The sequence below is a fragment of the Oryx dammah genome, unplaced genomic scaffold (genome assembly GCF_014754425.2).
Source record: "Oryx dammah isolate SB20612 unplaced genomic scaffold, SCBI_Odam_1.1 HiC_scaffold_2, whole genome shotgun sequence".
NCBI classification, from domain to species: Eukaryota; Metazoa; Chordata; class Mammalia; order Artiodactyla; family Bovidae; genus Oryx; species Oryx dammah.
In genome coordinates this window covers 90,035,633-90,055,787 of record NW_024070186.1, presented here as the reverse complement: position 1 = coordinate 90,055,787, position 20,155 = coordinate 90,035,633, and the positions used below count along the sequence as shown (strand labels likewise).

The 20,155-nt window shown below is 40.1% G+C and overlaps 1 protein-coding gene across 7 annotated transcripts in view; it reads left to right on the top strand.

The window, feature by feature from the left end:
- CD86 (CD86 molecule) overlaps window positions 1-13,181 on the top strand; it is a 63,419-nt gene extending 50,238 nt beyond the window's left edge. For 2 of the 7 annotated variants that reach the window (XM_040250559.1, XM_040250566.1), the window contains exons 5-7: window positions 1,183-1,329; window positions 9,071-9,116; window positions 11,341-13,181. In XM_040250559.1, coding sequence (XP_040106493.1) covers window positions 1,183-1,329; window positions 9,071-9,116; window positions 11,341-11,437 — 290 coding nt within the window. In that variant the 3' untranslated portion in view covers window positions 11,438-13,181. Of the gene's footprint in view, window positions 1-1,182; window positions 1,330-9,070; window positions 10,349-11,340 lie in introns of all 7 variants that reach the window. The other 5 variants (XM_040250590.1, XM_040250583.1, XM_040250570.1 and 2 more) reach the window with 4 other exon arrangements.
- Window positions 13,182-20,155: the final 6,974 nt, after the last annotated feature.

Sequence of the window (20,155 nt, the reverse complement as noted above, 5' to 3'; positions counted from 1 at the left end):
CCCACAGGTACAGGGTCCTTCTACCACTACAGCCTCATCATGGCTCACCTTTCTGCTGCTTCTCAGCTGCTACCAGAACGTTCCTCACTGCCACCATCTTCAGAAATGTTTTAGCTCCAGCTACCTCAGGGAGATGGGGCTTGCCTCTCTGGGTCCCTAGTCTCTGGCTAGATCAGAGATAGGTTAGGCCCACATCAAGGAACATTTTTGGGGTATCCAAAGGTGGCAGCCTCCATGACAACAAGTGTTACCCTCCTTTACTGGGATGCCAGACAGGCTCAAGTGAGGTTAAACTGGGACAGACTCAAAAAGTATTGAATGTGACCTGCAGTGCCAACAACTCCTTTTCTTAAGGTCCCAAGAACATGATATAGGTCCACAAACTGCCCCTAAGCTAATGGGAGGTCAACTGGTCCTAGTCTTCTATTAGTTGAGATTAACTACCAGACCTGTTCTCATAAATGTCTATAAAATGGGCCACTAAGCTCTATTTCTCCTCCCCAAAGTCTATTTTACTAACTTCTTGGAACTTTAGGCATCCATGAGCAAGGAAGTAAGTCCTGATTTCTCAGGAGCTGATTCTGACCCTGATTCCTCAGGGCATTAAGAAATATCAAAGGTTTACCAGTAGGTGGGACATGTTGAAAGCCATGCTGAGAAAGTCCACTGTGACATCAGGGGGAAAAACAAATAAACGTGGAGACTGGAGGCCTGTGAGGAGGCTGTTATGTTTGTCGGGGTGAGAAGTGTCTGGAGCCTGATACTCAGATGATATTGGACAGAGGACTTATTCTAAGGGAAAATTCAGGAGGGGGTTGAGAAGCAGGATGCTGCCCAGCTGACCGTATCTTCAGAGCCTCCGTGCACATACATTGCCCAGATTCCACAACCAAGGGCCAAGTTGACCCTCTTCTAGATCAGGGTCATTGTCATCCCAGCCTCTGGGAAGGGAAGGCAAAACAGCTAGTCCAGGCAATGGATCAGAGTCACTGGCTTGGTTCTCAGTCAGCTGCTGAAGCCCTGAGACTAGGATTCTCTATCGCCCAAATCATGTGAGTTTCAGGCTCGTCTGGCAGTAGAGCCCTGAGGAGATACTGGCATGTAAAGAAAGAGAAGAGCAGTAATTATAAAACTTTCATAATCAACCTTCCTGGCTGATTGCAAACTTGGGTTCATTTTTAGATGCAAAGTCACCTGTGCCAAGCCCCCCTGTCCCAGACCACATCCTCTGGATTGCGGCTCTACTTGTAGTGTTCATTGTGTGTGGGACGGTGTTTGTAATACTAAAGAAAAGGAAGACGAAGCAGCCTGGCCCCTCTAATGAATGTGGTGAGTCAGTGCTTGTCCTCTCTGCAGATTGCCACTTTGCAGCTGTTTTCCGATCAGCTGCCTTCTGGAGCTCCCTGGCTGAGCCCAGGCTGGCAAAGAGTCAGCAAGTGTTTGGAGGAAAAGATTCTCCCAGGGTCTGGAGCCCATATAGATGGGAGTAAGAGCCGATAAGGTGGCTCTGGGTTTCCAGGAAAGGCAATGTTTCTAATCTAAGGTTTACAAATGTACTCCTCATTTCCAGACAAAGCTAATTATTCCTTGGTTTACCTACTTCATGAGGTCACTGTGAGAATTCAACAAAGTAAAAGGGTGGAAACACTCCTAAACATTCATGATTATGGACCTGATGGTGTTCAAGCAAGGATGTTTGGTGGGAGAAGGGGAGGATTAGATGACCATAAGATTTTCCTTCTCATCTATTAAAAGTCTTGGTTTCCTAAGAAGTAAGTTAGATGAATTATGCCCTGCTGATTTTAAAATATAATATTAATTCTTAATGATTACCAAGTATGACATATCCATTACCACATACACTGAACATAAAAATTGCCTAAATTTCCACTAATAAGAAAAAAAAGATTATGCAGACATTTTACTGTGTATCTTCCAGATTTTTCTGTATATTAATCTGTTATTTTTCCACAAATGGGATAGTATTATGAAGACTGTTTTTCACAGTTTGGATAATGTAACATACTGTTTTCAAACTGTTTTATACTAAATGTAGGAAGAAAATTTTTAGTGCCACTAAGTATTATTCTGTAGCATCTTTCAAAATGGCTCCAACATACTCCATTATGTGGATACACCTTAATTGATTTAACTGAGTCCTTTCTGTTGGACATTTGGGTTGCTCCTATAGGTTTTCTATTGTAAACAGCACTGCATTGAGTAGCCTCCTCATTGATTTCTGTTGTAAAAATGTCCTGTGTTTAATGTGGGCAAAGTGGTCCCTGCCTTTATAAGAATTCCATGCCTGTTTGTGATTAGGGCTGGTTTGGATGATGTTGTAAGATAAAGTTGGGCTTTATCTCACTAATTCCCTCCAGTAAAAGTTTGGTTGGTGCTAATAATTAAGGTAAAACCTCCTCACTCATTTATGGTAAAAAGCACAAGATAAGTAATGCTTCTGGTCAGCATCTTAAGATTGCAGGTACAGATTTTAAGAAAATAAATAGATGACATTAGTAGTCATTCATTTCATCCTGTTGTATTCCAAAAATAGTAAATTTGGAAGTGATATTCCAATTTCAATACATTGACACAAGGCAAATAGCAGAGCCATTCAAACTGCCAAAGCACAGAGTGTACTGAGAGATTTCTGTGATATAAAAGTGTAAAATTCACAGCACAGGGTCAGATTACAGATGTATCATGTTTGCCCAGGCTTTGACTTTTCAAAGTGAGAGTTTTTAACTTCTATTTCTCTCTCAATCTCATTGCCATTTAGATTTAGGTAAATGTGCAGATGCAACCTTCTGCTTGGAAACAAGCTGTTTCCTAAATTTGCTTTTGCAATGGAATGATTAGCTTATGCAGGCTTCCCAGGTGGCTCAGTTGTAAAAATCCACCTGCAGTGCAGAAGATGCTGGAGACATGAGTTCGATCCCTGGGTCGGGAAGGTTTCCTGCAAGAGGAAATGTCCGAGAAAGGTCCCACAGACAGAGGAGCCTGGCCAGCTACAGTCCATAGGATCACAGAGAGTTGGTCATGATTTAGTGACTGAGAACCCACACGCAATGAGCTTACAAATGAAACAAAGCAAAGGGAGGAGGAAAGGCAAGTAAAAATGTTTCTTCACCTAATAAGCAGTCAGAAAAATTCAGGAGACTAGATAAGGAAGTTAAAGGGGACGTGTCTGTACATATGAGAGTGTTGGGAGGATGTTCAAGAAGCTATCTGTTGCATTTGAGATGGTCAGATTGAGATATGAGTGTTAAAGGGCAGAAAACCACAAGAGAGAGCATAGTATGTACACAAGCCTCTCAAGAATATGACAGAGAATACTGGTAGGAAACATCGTTTGGTCAGATAGTCACCTGTGCCAGCAAATTTGGTCAAAGAGAATAGCCTTGATATCACTGGAGAAGGGAGAGATACTAAGGAACCAGGCCACATAGATATGAGATGTCTGTAAAAGTGGGTTCTATAACTTTAGCAATGTCTGCACTTGCTTGTGGATACCCTTGGCGTTGGCTGTATGATAGGCAGAATAATGCCACCAACAAGATATCCATCTCATATACCCCAGAATCTATAATAAGTTATCTTACATGGAAAAAGAGATTTTTCATATATGATTAGTATACTGACTTCAAAATGATGGGATTATTCTGGCTTATCCAGGTAGACCCAATCTAATCATGTGAATCAGAGAAACTTTCCCATCTGGATTAGAAAGATAAAATGGAAGGAGAGAGCCAAAGCTTGAGACAAGCTCAACCCACCATTGCTGCTCTTGAGGCTAGAGGAAGGGGCCCTGAGCCAAGAAATGTGGACGGCCTCTAGAAACTGGAAACGGTCCTCAGCTTGGCCATGAAAGCAAGCAAGGAAATGGGAATCTCAGTCCACAAGGGACAAGATTCTGCCAATAAGTATGGAAACAGTCATGACCTATCCACAGAGAAACAAGCTTACTGATGAGTAGAAATTTCTCCAACAATGCAGCTTCCTCCTAATCCAATATTCCTTTGCTCAGAGTACACAGCTCTCCAACTGACTAACTTGGTGTCAAAAGTCCTTTCCAGTGTTTTTTTGGTAATTCCAGTTTTTCTCTTCCTTGGCCATACATATTTACCCTTTTTAGGTTGTTAAATGAATAAAAGGGAAAGACCATGGTTGTTCTAGCTGGTTTCTTATCCTTCTTCTCTATTTTGGTTTTGTCAAATAGGGCAGTGAAGGCATGAGAAATTGCAACCTTAAATTACTGTCTTTTCCCAATCAGAAGTTACCCTGTCAGCTTACCTATTGGGGAGAAAGACTAAAATAGCTCCTTCTAAAGTTTTACTTCCTCATTTGTGTCTTGTGTGACTAAAATTTGTATTATAATAGTGCTTAGCAACCTCCAGTTTTTATAACTTGCCCCCTCCACCAAATCTGGGACAGTTTCAGCTCTTTCAAGAATGATTTCTTAAAGGACAAATGTATTTTCCAAAATAAATCATTTTTAATCACCATTTAAACAGAAACTTTCACAGAGCTTAAAAAATGAAACCAGGAGAACTCATCATATCTATCCTTCAAAATGCTAAACTTGTAATCAAATCCAAAAGTTTAGAATCCGTCTTCTTATTGCTGCTTTCATTTTAAAACAAGCCTTTTTAAAAATGGTGGTGATTTTGTCATGAGTATGAAAGGATAATATAATTATTTGTGTTAGTGTACAGATATCCTGAAGTACTATATTCAGCTATAAGCACTGTTATTTTTAAGAGAACTTTGACAAAAATAGAACCTAACTAGATTTATAAAGTATCTGGAAGATCAGTCAAATAAGAAATAACTGAAATAACTGTGCATGCTCAGCCAAGACAAAAAGCCTTGAGGAATACACAAGTGCTGCCTTTAAATATCAAAAAACTGCCATAGGGTACAAGATCATACTTAACTGAGGCTCTAAAGGACATCTTAATGACAAAGGTTATAAGAATGTAGAAGGAAATAGCTTCTTTTTCTTAAAATAAAGATCTCTTTTAAAATTATATAGAAGACACAGACTTCTCTCTCCTCCCATGAAGGATTAACTGCTACAGAAATTGCCCTCCTGCAGTAAACAACTAGAATCAGACTGAATATATGTGACAACTGTTTTCAGACATTGGACAACAGGCTACAGAAAACTGTAGTCCCTAAGAGAAGGGAAAAGATGAGGTGAGCCCTATGATTGTCTACAACTTACTGGCTGGAGTCAGTTTCTAGGCTCCTCTGAAGGCAGGGGGAGCCCTAATACCAAGCAAAACTAGAAAAAGACATTACAAGACTAGAAAACCACACATGTCCCTTGTGAACATAGATGCCAAAATGCTCAACAAAATTAGCAATGAAATTTAGCAATGTATGAAAATATTAGACAACATGATTAAGTGGGATTTATTCTAATAATATAAGGTAAGTTCAACATCCAAATAACAAGCAATAAAATTCAACATATTGAAAAACTAAAAAGAGAAATCATGGGATACCTACCAAATATGTATCAATAGATACAGAAAAAGCATTTGGGAAAATTAATACACATTCATAATTTTTAAAAAGAAAGATAAACTCCCATAAAAGTAGGAATGCTCTTGAATTGAAATTAAAGGACATCTACCAAAATCTTTTTTTAGCATTATATTTAATGATAAAAGACTGCTTTCACCTAAGATTAGGAATAAGGCAAGTGTGTCACTCTCCCTGCTTTTGTTCAACACTGTGCTGAAGTCCTAGCCAGTGTTACAACTCTAGAAAAAGAAATGAAAGGCATACACATTGCAAAGAAAGAGGTAAAACTGGCTTTTTTTTTGCAGGTAAAATGAGTATGTTTATAGAAAAGCCTAAGGAATCCATTAAAAGCTATTAGAACTGATTGAATGTAGCTAAGTCACAGGATACAAGGTCAATACACGAAATCAATTGTTTTTCTATATACTAACAACAAACAATTGTACATTGAAATTTTTAATACCAATTAAGGTAGTATCAAATAATATTAAAGGCTTTGGAATAAATTTTTTTTAAAAAGTACTAGATACCTATATATATATATATATAGGTATATATATATATACTAGATACCTATATAGGTATATATATATACTAGATACCTATATATATATATATATATATATATATATATATATATATATATGCTGCTAAGTTGCTTCAGTCGTGTCCGACTCTGTGTGACCCCATAGACGGCAGCCCACCAGGCTCCCCCGTCCCTGGGACTCTCCAGGCAAGAACACTGGAGTGGGTTGCCATTTCCTTCTCCAATGCACGAAAGTGAAAAGTGAAAGTGAAGTCGCTCAGTCGTGCCCAACTCTAGCGACCCCATGGACTGCAGCCCACCGGGCTTCTCCGTCCACGAGATTTTCCAGGCAAAAGTACTAGAGTGGGGTGTCATTGCCTTCTCCATATATATATATATATATATAGTGAAAACTAAAAAACATTACTGCTGACAGAAATTAAAGTAGATCTAAATAAATGGAGAATTATGCAATGTTCATGGTTTACAAGACTAGCTATTAAGATACCAATTCTCTCAAGTTGGTATTTGGTTTCAAGGCAATATCAAAATCCTGGCAGGCTCTTTTGTAGAAATGAAAAAGCTTATTCTAAAAGTTATATGGAAATGCAAAGGATCTACAATTGCCAAAATAATTATGAAACATGAGAACAAAGCTGGAAGACTTATACTACCTAATTTCAAGATTTATTTTACATCTATAGGAGTCAAGATGGTGTGACATTGATGAAAGAACAGGCAAATCAACCAATGGAACAAAACAGAAAGTCAAAAAATAAACTCACATGATTTTGTCAACTGATTTTGACAAAAGTGCCAAGTTAATTCCATGCTGAAAGGATAGTTTTTTCAACAATGGTATTGGGTCAGTTAGGTATCCACATGGTAAACTGTGAACCTGGACACCCAAAAAATATCTCAAAGTGGATCATAAACCTAAAATAAGAGCTACAATTAAAAGACGTTTGAAAGAAAACATAGAAGAAGAATTATGTGAGCTTAGGTTAGGCAAGGAGAAGGCAATGGCACCCCACTCCAGTACTCTTGCCTGGAAAATCCCATGGGCGGAGGAGCCTGGTAGGCTGCAGTCCATGGGGTTGCTAGGAGTCGGACACGACTGAGTGACTTCACTTTCACTTTTCACTTTCATGCATTGGAGAAGGAAATGGCAACCCACTCCAGTGTTCTTGCCTGGAGAATCCCAGGGATGGGGGAGTCTGGTGGGCTGCCATCTTTGGGGTCACACAGAGTCGGACACGACTGAAGCGACAGCAGCAGCAGGTTAGGCAAATCTTAGGACAGAGTAAGCACAAATTGTATTATAAAAAGATAAGATTGGTAAACTGAACTTCATCAAAATTAAAAATTTCACCCTTTGACTTTAATTAAGAAAATGAAAAGTCAAGTCACAGACTATGACAAAATGCTTGCAAAACATACATATAATAAAGAACTTATAGTCGGAATATATGATTGTGTGATACTATTCAATAAGATAATTCATATAACTAAAGTGACAAAGCAACAGATTTGAATAAATACTTCACATAAAAAGATATACAAGTGGCCAATAAGCAGCAGTCACACAGTCACAATGTCATTAGTCATTGAGGAAACACAAATTCAAACCACAATGAACTACCACCATATACCCACTAACATGGCTAAAATTAAAAAGACTGATAAATATCAGGTGTTGGAGAGGATATAAAGCAAATGAAATTCTCATGTTCTTCTATACAACCCAGCAATCCTAGGTAGTTATCTATGAGAAATAAAGACATATGTCTACACACACACACACACACACACACACACACACACACGTGTCCATAGTAGCTTTTTTCATAATACTGAAAACCTGGCATCCTGAATTTTTACAGTTGGTGAATGGATAAACAAATGGTAGCATATACATACAAGGAAATATCTCTGAGCTATAGAAAGGAGTGTTACTACTGGTAACATGAAACAGCATGAATAAATTTCAAAAGTATTATGCTATGTGAAAGATACTAGGCACGAAAAGACTATACATTATATGATTGTACTTCTATGAAATCCTAGAATAAAGCAAAACTATTGTGGCATTAAGCAGATCAGTGGTTGGAGGGGATGGGTGGGAGAAAGAAATTGATTGAAAAGGGCTAGAGGGCACTCTTTGGGCTTATATAAATGTTCTATATTTTGGTTATAGTGGTAGTTACATGACTGCATACATTTGTTAGACTCAGTAAAATCTGTATGGAAAATGATTGGATTTTACTGTGTATTTTATCTCAATAAAGCTGATTATTTTCAAACCTACGCACATAAACAGAATCACTAAAGATAGGAAGTGTTCAAAACCATCAGGACTGTTGAAAGGACTGCTGTGATCTCTAAGTTGTTCCATGGACCCCTGGGTTAACAACCCCTGCTGTAAGATTCTCAGTGGGATAATAGCACCATCACAACTGTCAACCCAGAGAAATTTTCTCCCTAAGCTGCATCAGTAGTAAGGCCACGCCAGTAGTAACTCAGGCTTTGGGAGGTCTAGCTCACTAGAGATTTCCCACTTGATCCTGTCCATGCAATATTGTGTATTATTTAGTAGCACCAGTCGGATAACCCAGTAAGGTGTCAACATATTCAATATTTCCTTTTCCTCCTCCTTCCAAACCTTACTTTCAGAAAAGGACTGGAAACTTTTTTTCCCCATTGTTAAATGTTTGCTAAAACTATATGTGGTACACCTCTCAGTAGCATTTTTATTTTAGTAAAGAATAGAGCTATAAGTAAAACCTATTCCCAGTGTTAGAACTTAAGGCATAATGAGCAAAAGAAGGCATTTACTTTTGGGATGAAAGAAGCTCCTTCTCAGTCCCCATGAAATTTCATCGAGGAAGCGACTATTCCACATACATGGCAACAACAATTTCTCTCTGGGTCCTAGGACTTAGGAGCCTCTTCAAACTTTTCTTTTAGTATCTGTGGGAATACGTTTTCTGAAGTTGTTTTTGTCTCTTTCAGAAATCATCAAAGTGGAGGGGAAAGAGAGTGAACAGACTGAGAAAAAGTGAGTTCTGACCCTACAACATTGTTGAAAGAGGTACAATCCCCAGAGGGTCTATAATTTAATTAGGCATGGTATGAGGCATGCTGGGACCTCAGCTTATATGGAGAGGAAAAGGAAAGTGAGACTAGTTTGAACTTAGAGAAAAACATCCTGGCTATAACTGGATGGCAGTGTGCCCTGTATACAATGCCCAAGGGGCATGGCAAGCTCAGTCGTGCTCAAGGAAAAAAATAATACCAAAAGGGTCTGATGTGATAAGCATAGAATGCATTTTATTCACCATGGCAACCCCAGTACCTAGCACAATGCCTGGACCAGTGGGTGTCCTACATTTGTGGAATGAATAAATACATAAGTGAGAAGTGATAATAGGTACCCTTTAGCATCAATGTCTTTGCATCTGCTGTGCCCTCTGCTTGGAATGTTCTTTGCCACTTCTTCACCTCATTCTTCAGATCTTGGCTTAAGCTGCACTTTCTTAAAAACCCTTCCCAAACTAGATTATGTCATCTTGTTATAGTATCTTATGAATCCCTGTGCTTTTTCTTTATAACACCAGGGTATACTTATATATTAGTATAATTATAAGACTAAACTCTATAAACTTAACCAAATTAAACTGTACAGAGGGCAGGGAATATATCAGTGAAGGTCATCACTGTGCTGCCAGAACCTAGCAGAGTGTCTGTCATATAGTATAGTAGGTAATCAATAATTTTTTTAACTGTGAAATTGAAACAGCAAATATACTTTAATCTATAGAAAGTAGCTTTTTAATAATACTAACAGTTTTCAGTAGTTGTAATTTTCATGGTGAATATTCATTGAAAGATGATGGGACTTATTTACAGAATTTACAATCTAATGGTTTGATGAGTATATAGCATGTTGAAAGTTTTGTGGAAAAATAAACATTGTTCATCAGAGTTTTAGTCTCTCTTACGTTTGCTTTCAGCTGAGCAACAATTTTAAGTTTGTTTGATTTATATTTATTTTTCACTTATTTAGCTTTCTTTCTAGATACTTTACCTAATCAAATCCAAATAAGAATAGCACTTAAGTAACCCTAAACATGGCATAGGGAGAAATGTGTATATCCTTTCCTTTACATTATCTCTTGTTCACATATGACGGGAGAGCGTGGTGGGCTGCCATCTATGGGGTCGCACAGAGTCGGACACGACTGAAGCGACTTAGCAGCAGCAGCAGAGGGCTATGGAATGTAGAATTTGGTGAGGTGCTTTTTTTTCTTTTTTAAGGGGTTCAAGTTTTCAGGGTTTTTTAATGCAATCTTTTTAAACTAAAAAAAAAAAAAAGTTTATTTCAGTTTAAACAAACCATTTCTCCCACCTCCCTACCCCAACCCCACCTCTAGCAACCATCAGTCTGTTCTCTGTATCTGAGAGCTTGATTTTTTAATTATTTCTTTAATTTTTATATTCCAACATGTAAGTGAAATAATACAGTATTTGTCTTTCTCTGTTTGATTTATTTCACTTAGCATGATACCCTCAAGGGCCATCCATGTTTGTCACAAATAGCAAGATTTCATTCCTTTTTTGTGGCTGAGTAATAGTCTACTCTGTGTGTGTGTGTGTGTGTGTGACAATTTCTTTATCCATCATCAGTGAACACTTAGGTTGTTTCCATATCTTGGTTATTAAAATAGATATTTGTTGAAAGAATGGACGGATGCATGAAAGAATACACAAAGATTCCTGGCAATCCACCTTTTCACAAAATTAGGCAGTCAGATTGTACCTCCACCCACCATGAGAAACTGGGCTGTCAAGAATATTGAGGCACTAGTCACACAGTCATGAGATTAAAGCAACCCTAAGTCAAAAAGAGACACAGTCATGACCCCAGGGTACATTGCTTCCGGTGTGCCCTGCACTCACCTGGATATACCAGCCACTGTGAGTCTCGGAATCCTGGATGGAGCCCAGGTGCTGTGCTGCCTTGTCAAAGCCAGTTCAGAAAAAGTCTGGAAGAGCCTACAGAGGGAAGGCACCAGGGAACCAGCGAAGGGCAGTGGCAGGCCCAGACAAAAATCAGAGAGAGTAAATAGGAAGCATGGATGGCACATCTCATCAATAGTTTATTTCTCCTCATTGCTATTGCAATGCCATTGCTTCCTATGTTCTGTTCCACTGCTGAAAGCTAGAAAAAGAAAGCGGCTCCTCTGTGAAATCTCACCGAATTCTTTTCTCTATTTTTCCAGAGTAGAACTCCAAGAACCTGAAAGATCTGATGAAGTCCAGTGTGATGTCAACATTTCAAAGACAACCTCAGACAACAAAAGTGCTACAGATTTTTAATTAAAGAGTAAATGCCATATAACTGTTTTTATATGCTTTCCTTTTCAAGTTTTGACTGACCTTTTCTTGTCTCTCTAAACCTTCCCAGAAGGCAAGAAAATATTACTATTAATACTAGCGGGGGCTTCAGAATTCCCTCCAAGTAAAATAGCCTCCTACCATGCCAGCTCTGCTCTCAGTGCCAGGAGTAGATTTTAACTGTTTCTTTTCATTTCAGAACACACTTAAGGGTCAAGCCCATCTAACTGATTCCTGGCTCAGGAATCATATGTGAGATTAACAACTCTTGTTTCAGATTTGGTCTCTTTTCTTAATTTTATAAATTATGTTTTACGTAGAACTCCCAATTCCTGGAATTGTGGCTTTTATCTACTCTGAATCTCAGATACTAACCCTCATTCCATCTTGTACACCTATGACTGAACAACTACCTTTTCAGTCTGGGTGGGAGTTATATATTTTATGGCCTTATAATGTTTTGAAGTATAGAGAAATATGTACTATCATAATGTAATTACTGAGGAAAGTCCACACTCTGCTAAGGAGTTCTGGTCCCTCTGTGAGGGTCAGTAAGGAAAGTGATGGTCCAGTGTGCTGACAAGAATGAGCAGACCAACTCAAAATCTGGGAAATTAGAGAGACAGAGAAGGAACTAGTTCTGTAGCCATTACCATCGGGGCTGATGCTAATATTAAGGAGGATCGACCTGCCCAAGAAGCTACTGCTGAGCCTTAGCAAAGACCGTGGGATAAAGCAGAAGAATGCTGTGGACAATAAACTCTGCTCCTCTTCTTGGGGGAAAAAAAAGGAGACAGTGGCCTGGGGCCGCTGTGAGAGAGCCAGTAGAGAGATCACAATACTCAAAACAGGAAAAAAATGAAAGCTCTTGACCAATAGAAAACGGAATAGAAACGTCCAGTGTGTGCAGAGTCCTTCAACAAGCCCTGGGAAGAGCAACAGACGGACAGTCTAACCAAATAGACTTCAGGCCGACAGCAGTTTCCTTGGAGGTTGGGAGGGGTTTTGATGATAGCCAGGTTGTTGCAATGTTTCACCTGACTGGAAGCAGAGCTGGGAAGGGAGAGCTATCATCTTAATAATGGGGTGATGGAAGGAGGCCTAGGTCTCTCTCAGTAAATGACTGAGAGTAAAGGAGCGGCAAGAGAATTAACAGGACCAAGATGCACATTGCCCAGAGGCTGACGAAGCCCATAGATGTCCTAAGGAGATACCGGTTGTCCCAGAGCAGGGCTCTGGGGACTGTCTAGGTGTCTGTCAGCTCTCAACACCAGGGAAACTGGGCACAGGAGAGGAATATACTAGCCCAGTAGAAATGAGTTAGGAGACCCTGGCTCTAAGACAGCATCACTAACGGATGGAGAAGCCTCAGTCTAACCCTAAAGAGAACTTTGGGAGGCCCACGCTACAGGAAAGTAGTTCTTATTCTACATTTTGTTGTTGTTGTTCAGTTGCTCAGTCGTGGTGTGTTTATCCTACATAAAGGACCCTGAAGGGTTGTAGACAGCTACGCTAGCCATGCTTGAACCTGTAATAGTCCCAGCTGTGTGCTCTGCCCTGCCTTTGCCTTCATCTTCATTAGACTAACATGCGGTGTGTTTTATTTTAACTTTTTAGTTTGTATGGGAAGATAGCTGATTACGTTGTGGTGTTTTCGTGTGTACAGTAAAGTAGTTTAGTTACACATACACGTGTATCTATTCTCAATAAATTTCTATTAAAATGATGTGTGCTCACTTGCTTCAGTCGTGTCTGACTCTTTGCGACCCTATGGACTGTAGCCCTCTAGGCTCCTCTGTCCTTGGGATTCCCCAGGCAAGAATACTGGAATGGGTTGCCATGCCCTCCTCCAGAGGATCTTCCTGACCCAGGGATCGAACCCCTGTCTCAGACATCTCCTGCATCGGCAGGTGTGTTCTTTACCCCCCAGCACCACCTGGGAAACCCATTAAAATGATGTAAAAGTCTAAATTTTGTACTTCAGCAATACTTACAGTCTGATATCACTCCCTCTATCCTCCTAAGGTATGTCTTTGCTCTTGATAGTGCTAAGATAGCCCAGTCTCCAGTCACCTAACTAAAAGCCCCAACTCACTCCAAACACTTTCCTCTTCCCTTTCCCTTAACCATTGGATAAGTAAGGGTGTCTTACATGATTCTGTGTTTATCTAGGTACTGAGACATAAGGGATGTTTTTTCTCAGGGTAACTGGGAAATCTGAAGTTAAGGAAGGGATACTTGTCTTTCAGTTTGCAATGTTTTATACCATGTAATATGTGATTGTATGTACATTAAACAAAAGCTTAGTGTAAAAATGTATTTCTTGAAAATACTTTGATTATAAAATAAATGCATATAACTGTATTGTATATTTGAAAGTTGCTGAGAGTATATCTTAAAAGTTCTCATCACAAGAAGAAAATTTTGTAACTATGTGTGGTGATGAATGTTAAATTATTGAGGTGATCTCTTAATAAATACCATGTCAAATTGTTATGTTGTATACCTAAAACTAATACAGTGTTATATGACAATTATATTCCAATTAAAAATAAATACATGGCATATGAGAAGAGCCAGGGAAACTGTGGAAAAAAGAAAGTTGTCCAGGCTGTATGAGGGCATGGATGTGTCTAATTTCTTCACCAGTGAATCTCAGGCACCTAAGACAGTACCTCAAAATTATTTGTATAAGGACTGAACAGAACATTAGCATACCCTCTGGTGAAAACATCCCCTCTTGTATATTAAATTCTCTAGGCCTTCTGTGTTCCAAGTCTGGGAGAAAGAACCCCAAGTAAGGTGAAAAGTGATCATGAGGTGTGATAACATTACTAGCTAATATTACTGGTATTTATTCTGTACCAGGCACTCATAGACCTTTAAACTCACTATCCCATTTAATCCTCGCAACAACCCTGTGATGAAGGTACTGGGCTCTTTTGCCCATTTTGCTGATGAGGAAACATAGGCACGGAGAGGTCAAAATGATTTACCCACGGCCATTAACTTAGTAAGTGACAGAGCTGGGGAAAATTTTGTGACTTGTGGCCCCTTCGGCCCTTTTATTTCCCAGCCTTGTGTTTTCTGACCAGGGGACAGGCAGCATTTGGTTGATTGCCAGTTGCGTGTCCGTGCTCCATCTTACACTGCACTACTTCAGCCTTCCAAAGGTGGTGCCTCCAGAAGACCCATCACTGAATTTTCCAGGAGCCGTCCCATCATCTCCTAAGTCCAGAATCTGCGGGTGATGAGACACATGACAGGGCAAATGCATGGTCAGAGGAAACAGGAGCTACTGCTGTGACTCTAATTCCTCTCCCACCATCCCTGTCACTTATTATTCTTTTGCAATCCACCCTCCTCTGCCATTCTGAAGCCAGTTTCGTCTGCTCAGTGTCCTCACATTTGTGAACCCAGACTAGAAAGCAAGGAGTCATCTCTGCCCACTGCCCTCTGACCTTTCTCTTGGCACCCACTGCCCACTCCCACACACCTGCCATATCAGGTCATCACCAGGCCGGGCAAAGATTCCTCCAGCTTTAGCCTCCACCCCCTCTGTTCTCATTCAGGCTCTTATTTCCTCATCCTGAGAACATGACTGTCACCAACAAAATAACCCCAGTCTATTTTCTCTTACCCTACATTTTGTCCAAACACCAAAAGGAACAAGGCAATAAGTAGGAAGGTCTCCCTCACATTCCTTTTCCTTAGCCACATGAAGACAGTGCTGATCTCCAGCTTATTATGCATTTTCCACTGATACACTATGCTTATATATAAGTGTATGTGTCAGTGTTTAGTATGAGAATACATACACATACACATATGTAATATGGATATACATACATACTTATACTTACAAATAAATACTAAATGAATGACCTTCAGTAAATCATTTTGACATCTCTGTGCCTGTTTCCTCATCAGCAAAATGGGCATAATAGTAGGAGGGCTTCATTGGGAAACCATCTTTAGGTCTTTCCTGTTGGGCTGGTGGTTTTCCAATATCTTGCCTGAAAGGTGGAAGTCTCTCTGTCAGAATTTTGGGAGAAAAGTGAGAGAAGAGGGGGATGTGTGCACGTGTGCCTGTGTGTGCGCTAGTGATGGGCTATCTGAGATCTTTATTCACTCTATGTAAATTCACTTTGTCCATATGCTTTCAGTATGGTAACGCCATTCTCAAATGTGTGAGATGTCTCTTTTTCAGACACCTTCTGCTTTTCCATCTCCAACTAACAAGACTTCAGATTTATGCCGGGGCGGGAGAGGAAAGTTGCCCAGTAGTGCAGAGTGGGAAAAGAGAGCTCAGCTTCTCACATAACCTTTACCCAGTCTTCCTTGTTTGGGCCCTCACCCTCATCCTCAATTGGTTCCTAGTCTTGCTATTTCCTGAGGCTTTTGATAACCCTAGGGTATAAATTGGGTTGTTTCTTGGTTTCCACACTGACAGGAAAGATTTGGCTATCCTTCCTTGCTAAGTTAGTTACCAGGCATCCATCTATTTTTCAGATTCTAAACTGTTGTCTCCTTTCATATTCTTGGACTTGAAATTAAAAAACAGGGACTTCCCTGGTGGTCCAAAGGTTAAGAATCCACCTGCTAATGCAAGGGACATGGGTCCCTGGTCTGGGAAGATCCCACATGCCACCAGGCAACTAAACCTGTGCTCCACAACTATGGAACCTGTGCTCTAGCGCCCAGGAGCCCCAGCTACTGAGCCTACACTCTAGAACCTGTGCTCTGCAACAGGAGAAGCCGCCACAATGAGAAGCCCGCTCACCACAACTACAGTAGCCCCGGCTTACTACAACTAGAGAAAGCCCATGCACAGCAACAAAGATGCAGTGCAGTCAAAACAAATAAATATCAATTTTTAAAAAGAAATTTAAAATAAATATTTTCTTTAGTTTTAGTGGAATTTCAGGAGGTAACGGAATTAGATGTGTATATTTAATCTACCCTCTTACTTGGAACTCCACTATTCAAACTTTTCAAAGACTTTACCATTGACTGCCTTCGGCCTGAAATCCAAAGTCATCAACAATGTGACTCTAAACTAATTCTTTACCAATTTTATTTTTCCCCTCTTCTCATATTGGAATATCCATGATGCTGCCATATTTAGCTACTAATAGTTTCCAAAATATAGCTTGTATTATATTGGTTGTTTTCACCTGTGCTATTCTGTATCTCTGGAATATTTCTCCACATCTCCCTCTGCTTATTAGACTCTTGGTCATCATTAGAGCTCGGCTCAAATACCACTACTTCTGTTGGGCCACATACCTTACCACTACCCAGGCTGCATACAATTAACACAATATCTTGTGATCCAAAAATACCCATTCCAGCAATAATTCATTCCTGTCCCAACACTTCCTTTCCCCACCAAGCACAACTCTGGCCACTAGCTGGTATATTGAGCAGCTCCAGATTTCCCAAGGGGAACTTACAGCCACTAAATAAGCAAGTGTTCTTTTGCATAGCCCTACTCCTAAATTTCTTGGTCTGGGCAGATTCATGCTCTATCTGCCAAATTCTCCTCAGACATCCTAGCTTTCAGCCACCTAATCACCTCCTGTTCTTGCCATACAACTTAAATGGATGATCAGCTCCACCTCCCAAATTCCCACTCTAAGAATAACTTGGATTCACTCCCTTAAAAAAGCTGCCTCTGGCCACCCAGGATAATCATCCCCCCACCATCTCAGCCTTCAGAACCCCTTATTTCAGAGCATTCACACTGAACCAGCTCCTCCCAGCCACCAGGAAGCAGGATCACAGAGCACATACTGGACTCTACACAGGAGGTGGTGGTACCTACTCTGTACCTACCCCTCAACTTTAGTAGAGATCCTGATCAACTAAAGTGAAACCTCTCATTTCATGAAACCATATAATTCAAGAGCTTAAAAGAAACCAAATAGTCCTTGGCCCTCATGAGAGATGGAGGCTGTATACCACAGGAATTGGGAAGCAGGGTCTGGAGAGATGGGAAAGTGAAGATCCATTCAGAGATGGGAGGGGGGGTGGCAAGGTTAAATTAGGCTAGAAAAGGAAAAAATATCTGTTTGTAGCAACATTTCTAAAGTTTGCTCCCTTTTAAGTTTGCCAGCATGCAATGAAGTGCTTCTAATTATGTAGGCAGTTATCTATCTGTTCCTTATAACTTTCTGAAGAAAATATTTTTCTGCTAAAAAGACAGTACATTAACAAGCATGAAGGATAAAAGGCATGACAATGAAGGAAACAAAAGAGATCAGAATCAGTAGTTTTCACATCTAATGAAGAAGCATATAAGATTTTGTACTTTTCACATTATTTCTTATTAATCTACACTTTAGATAGTGATAAGTAAATTTTCCTTAGTGGACAAGGACAATACATCTCAGTATATATAGTGTCCCAAAGTAGAGTCTCAATCAGAATCACAGAGTTGGGGAAACCATAGGTGCTATGTCTTGGATCAAGGCTCTCTACTAACGATGCTTTCAGAGAAAACTAGTACCCAGTCTCCTCATCTGGCATCAATTATGTTCTTTCCCCATTCATATACATTAATACACAAGATCAATGAAGTATTTTTTATAAACAAGTGTAACTAGACAAAGAGTAGAGTGCTCAGTACCTTATGAGTGTTTTTAGCATGAAAAGATGCCTTTTAAAAATATACATGAACTGATTTCAGAAAGTAGCTCTCCACCCTGGCAGTCATGCCAGCTTCATACTACATGTGGTAAAGAGGCTTCTCTTCCCATGATCTGATTGTGAATGATTGTTTTTGAGATTAAATGCTGTGAACCCATGGATTCGCTAAATATCTAGAGAGTCACTAAATAGTCCTAACAGTCTATTAGAAATGGAAGAAACATAGGAAGCATCAAGTAGAGCCCTTCCATTTTATATGGCAAGTGAGGGCAGAGGAGGATTCCTCTTTAAGTTCAAAAAGAGCTATGACCAGAAGTCAGGTTCCCAGCTTCAGTCAAGGGTACTTTCCACCTTCCTGCGCCTTTCTGCACTTCCTGTTAGCGAGACCATCTGGGAAATGGACATCGACAGCGTATGATGCACTAAGAACGTGGACTTTGGGTCAAGTAGGCCTGACATTGCTATTAGCTGGCATGTGACCTTAGGCAAATTACTTAATCCTTCTGATTCTAGATTTTCTTATGTGTAATATAGGGTTAATAACACCTTCCTACCTACCTCATAGAATCAAGGGCAATCCAAAAGATACAAGGATTATACAGTTAAAGAAGGGAAAGAAGAGGAAGGGAGGGAAGGAAAGGAAAGGGAAGGAGCCTCAGCAAACCAACAACTGGGTGTCTTGTTACGGCAAGGTGGAGCTGATGGCAGTGAGGGAGCATTAGTAGTAGAAGAAATGGGAACAGGAAGCCATCATGAAGTAATAAGGGTGGGTGTGGGTTCTTTCATATCACACTCAGCCCAGAAGTCCCTTTTCACCCTGATAAAAGCCAGAAATGCTCCTACAACACCTCCCACATCAGCCTCACTTGAAGAAGTCCCTCTCTCAGTATCTCAACACAGGACTGAGATGATTCATACAATCATGTTATGCATGAGGGACTCTCAATCCTTACTGTCTGAGGCCAAACACATCTTTCTAACACACCCTTTATATTTCCTTTAGCCAAGATTATTTCCAGACATGCAGCAATATCTACTTCTCTGTCATGGTGGCAGAGGTCTGTCCTTACTAAATATAAGATTCTAAGCAGTTGGGCTGAGAGGGAAAGCGGGATCTCTCAAGGGTTAAGGGCTCCCTGTTAAGATTTTGGAGGACTCAGTCTTAAAGGGTAGTTATGCAGAGGATAGTTTGTTGGGGGAGAGGTGTGCAGGAAAAAAAAACAAAAACAAAAAAATGGGAAACTGATACAATTAGCTAAGGAGATGAACTAGGAGAAGCCTCCTAACATTTCCAGACTAGATTCCGGTGCTCATGCTCATCAGACTAAAGGCAGGATCAAGTAGACTCGATCACAGAAGCAGCTGCAAATGCAGGAAAACTAAAACTTAAGTGAGCTGCTTTAAGAGAGATGGACAACAGGAGTTCTCTGCAGTAAATCATAAAGGGAGGAAAGAAATCCTAACATCGGATATTAGGAAAGCTACATGATTCAGGCACAGCCAGTAGATTGAAAACAGATTAATCAATCACAGTCTTCGATTTAGTTACCAAGGTGAAAAAAATCTTTTTTCTGTATCATCGACCCAGCGTGGGGTTAGGGCAGAGGTTAACCTCACACATGACAGACCAGAGACACAGAGCAGGAAGCCAGGGCTCTGCGCTCCCGGAACACAGGGTACCAAAAAATTAAAGCTCTTTCTAAAATTCATATTTGCAAACCAGAGCATATACCTGAAGCTTATTATTAGAACAGGTCAGGGTGTGGTTGCTGTGCTGACTGGTAACAGAAACTAGCTACATGCTGTTTCCACCGGTTCACCTGCCACTGTTTAACTGCACACATCACGTATTTACCCTCAGGCTTCACAGCCTCTGCAACAACAGTTGAGCTGTGTCCGCTTGATGGGAAAACATCAAGCCCATTCCATTAAAAAAAAATAAAAGGCCAAATCAAACAATTAAATCAGTCCTTTCGTACTTTTTTCCCTCTAGATTTTAATTTATTTGTTGAACTGTCTTGGAGTCACAGTCTCAGAGTATTACTTGAG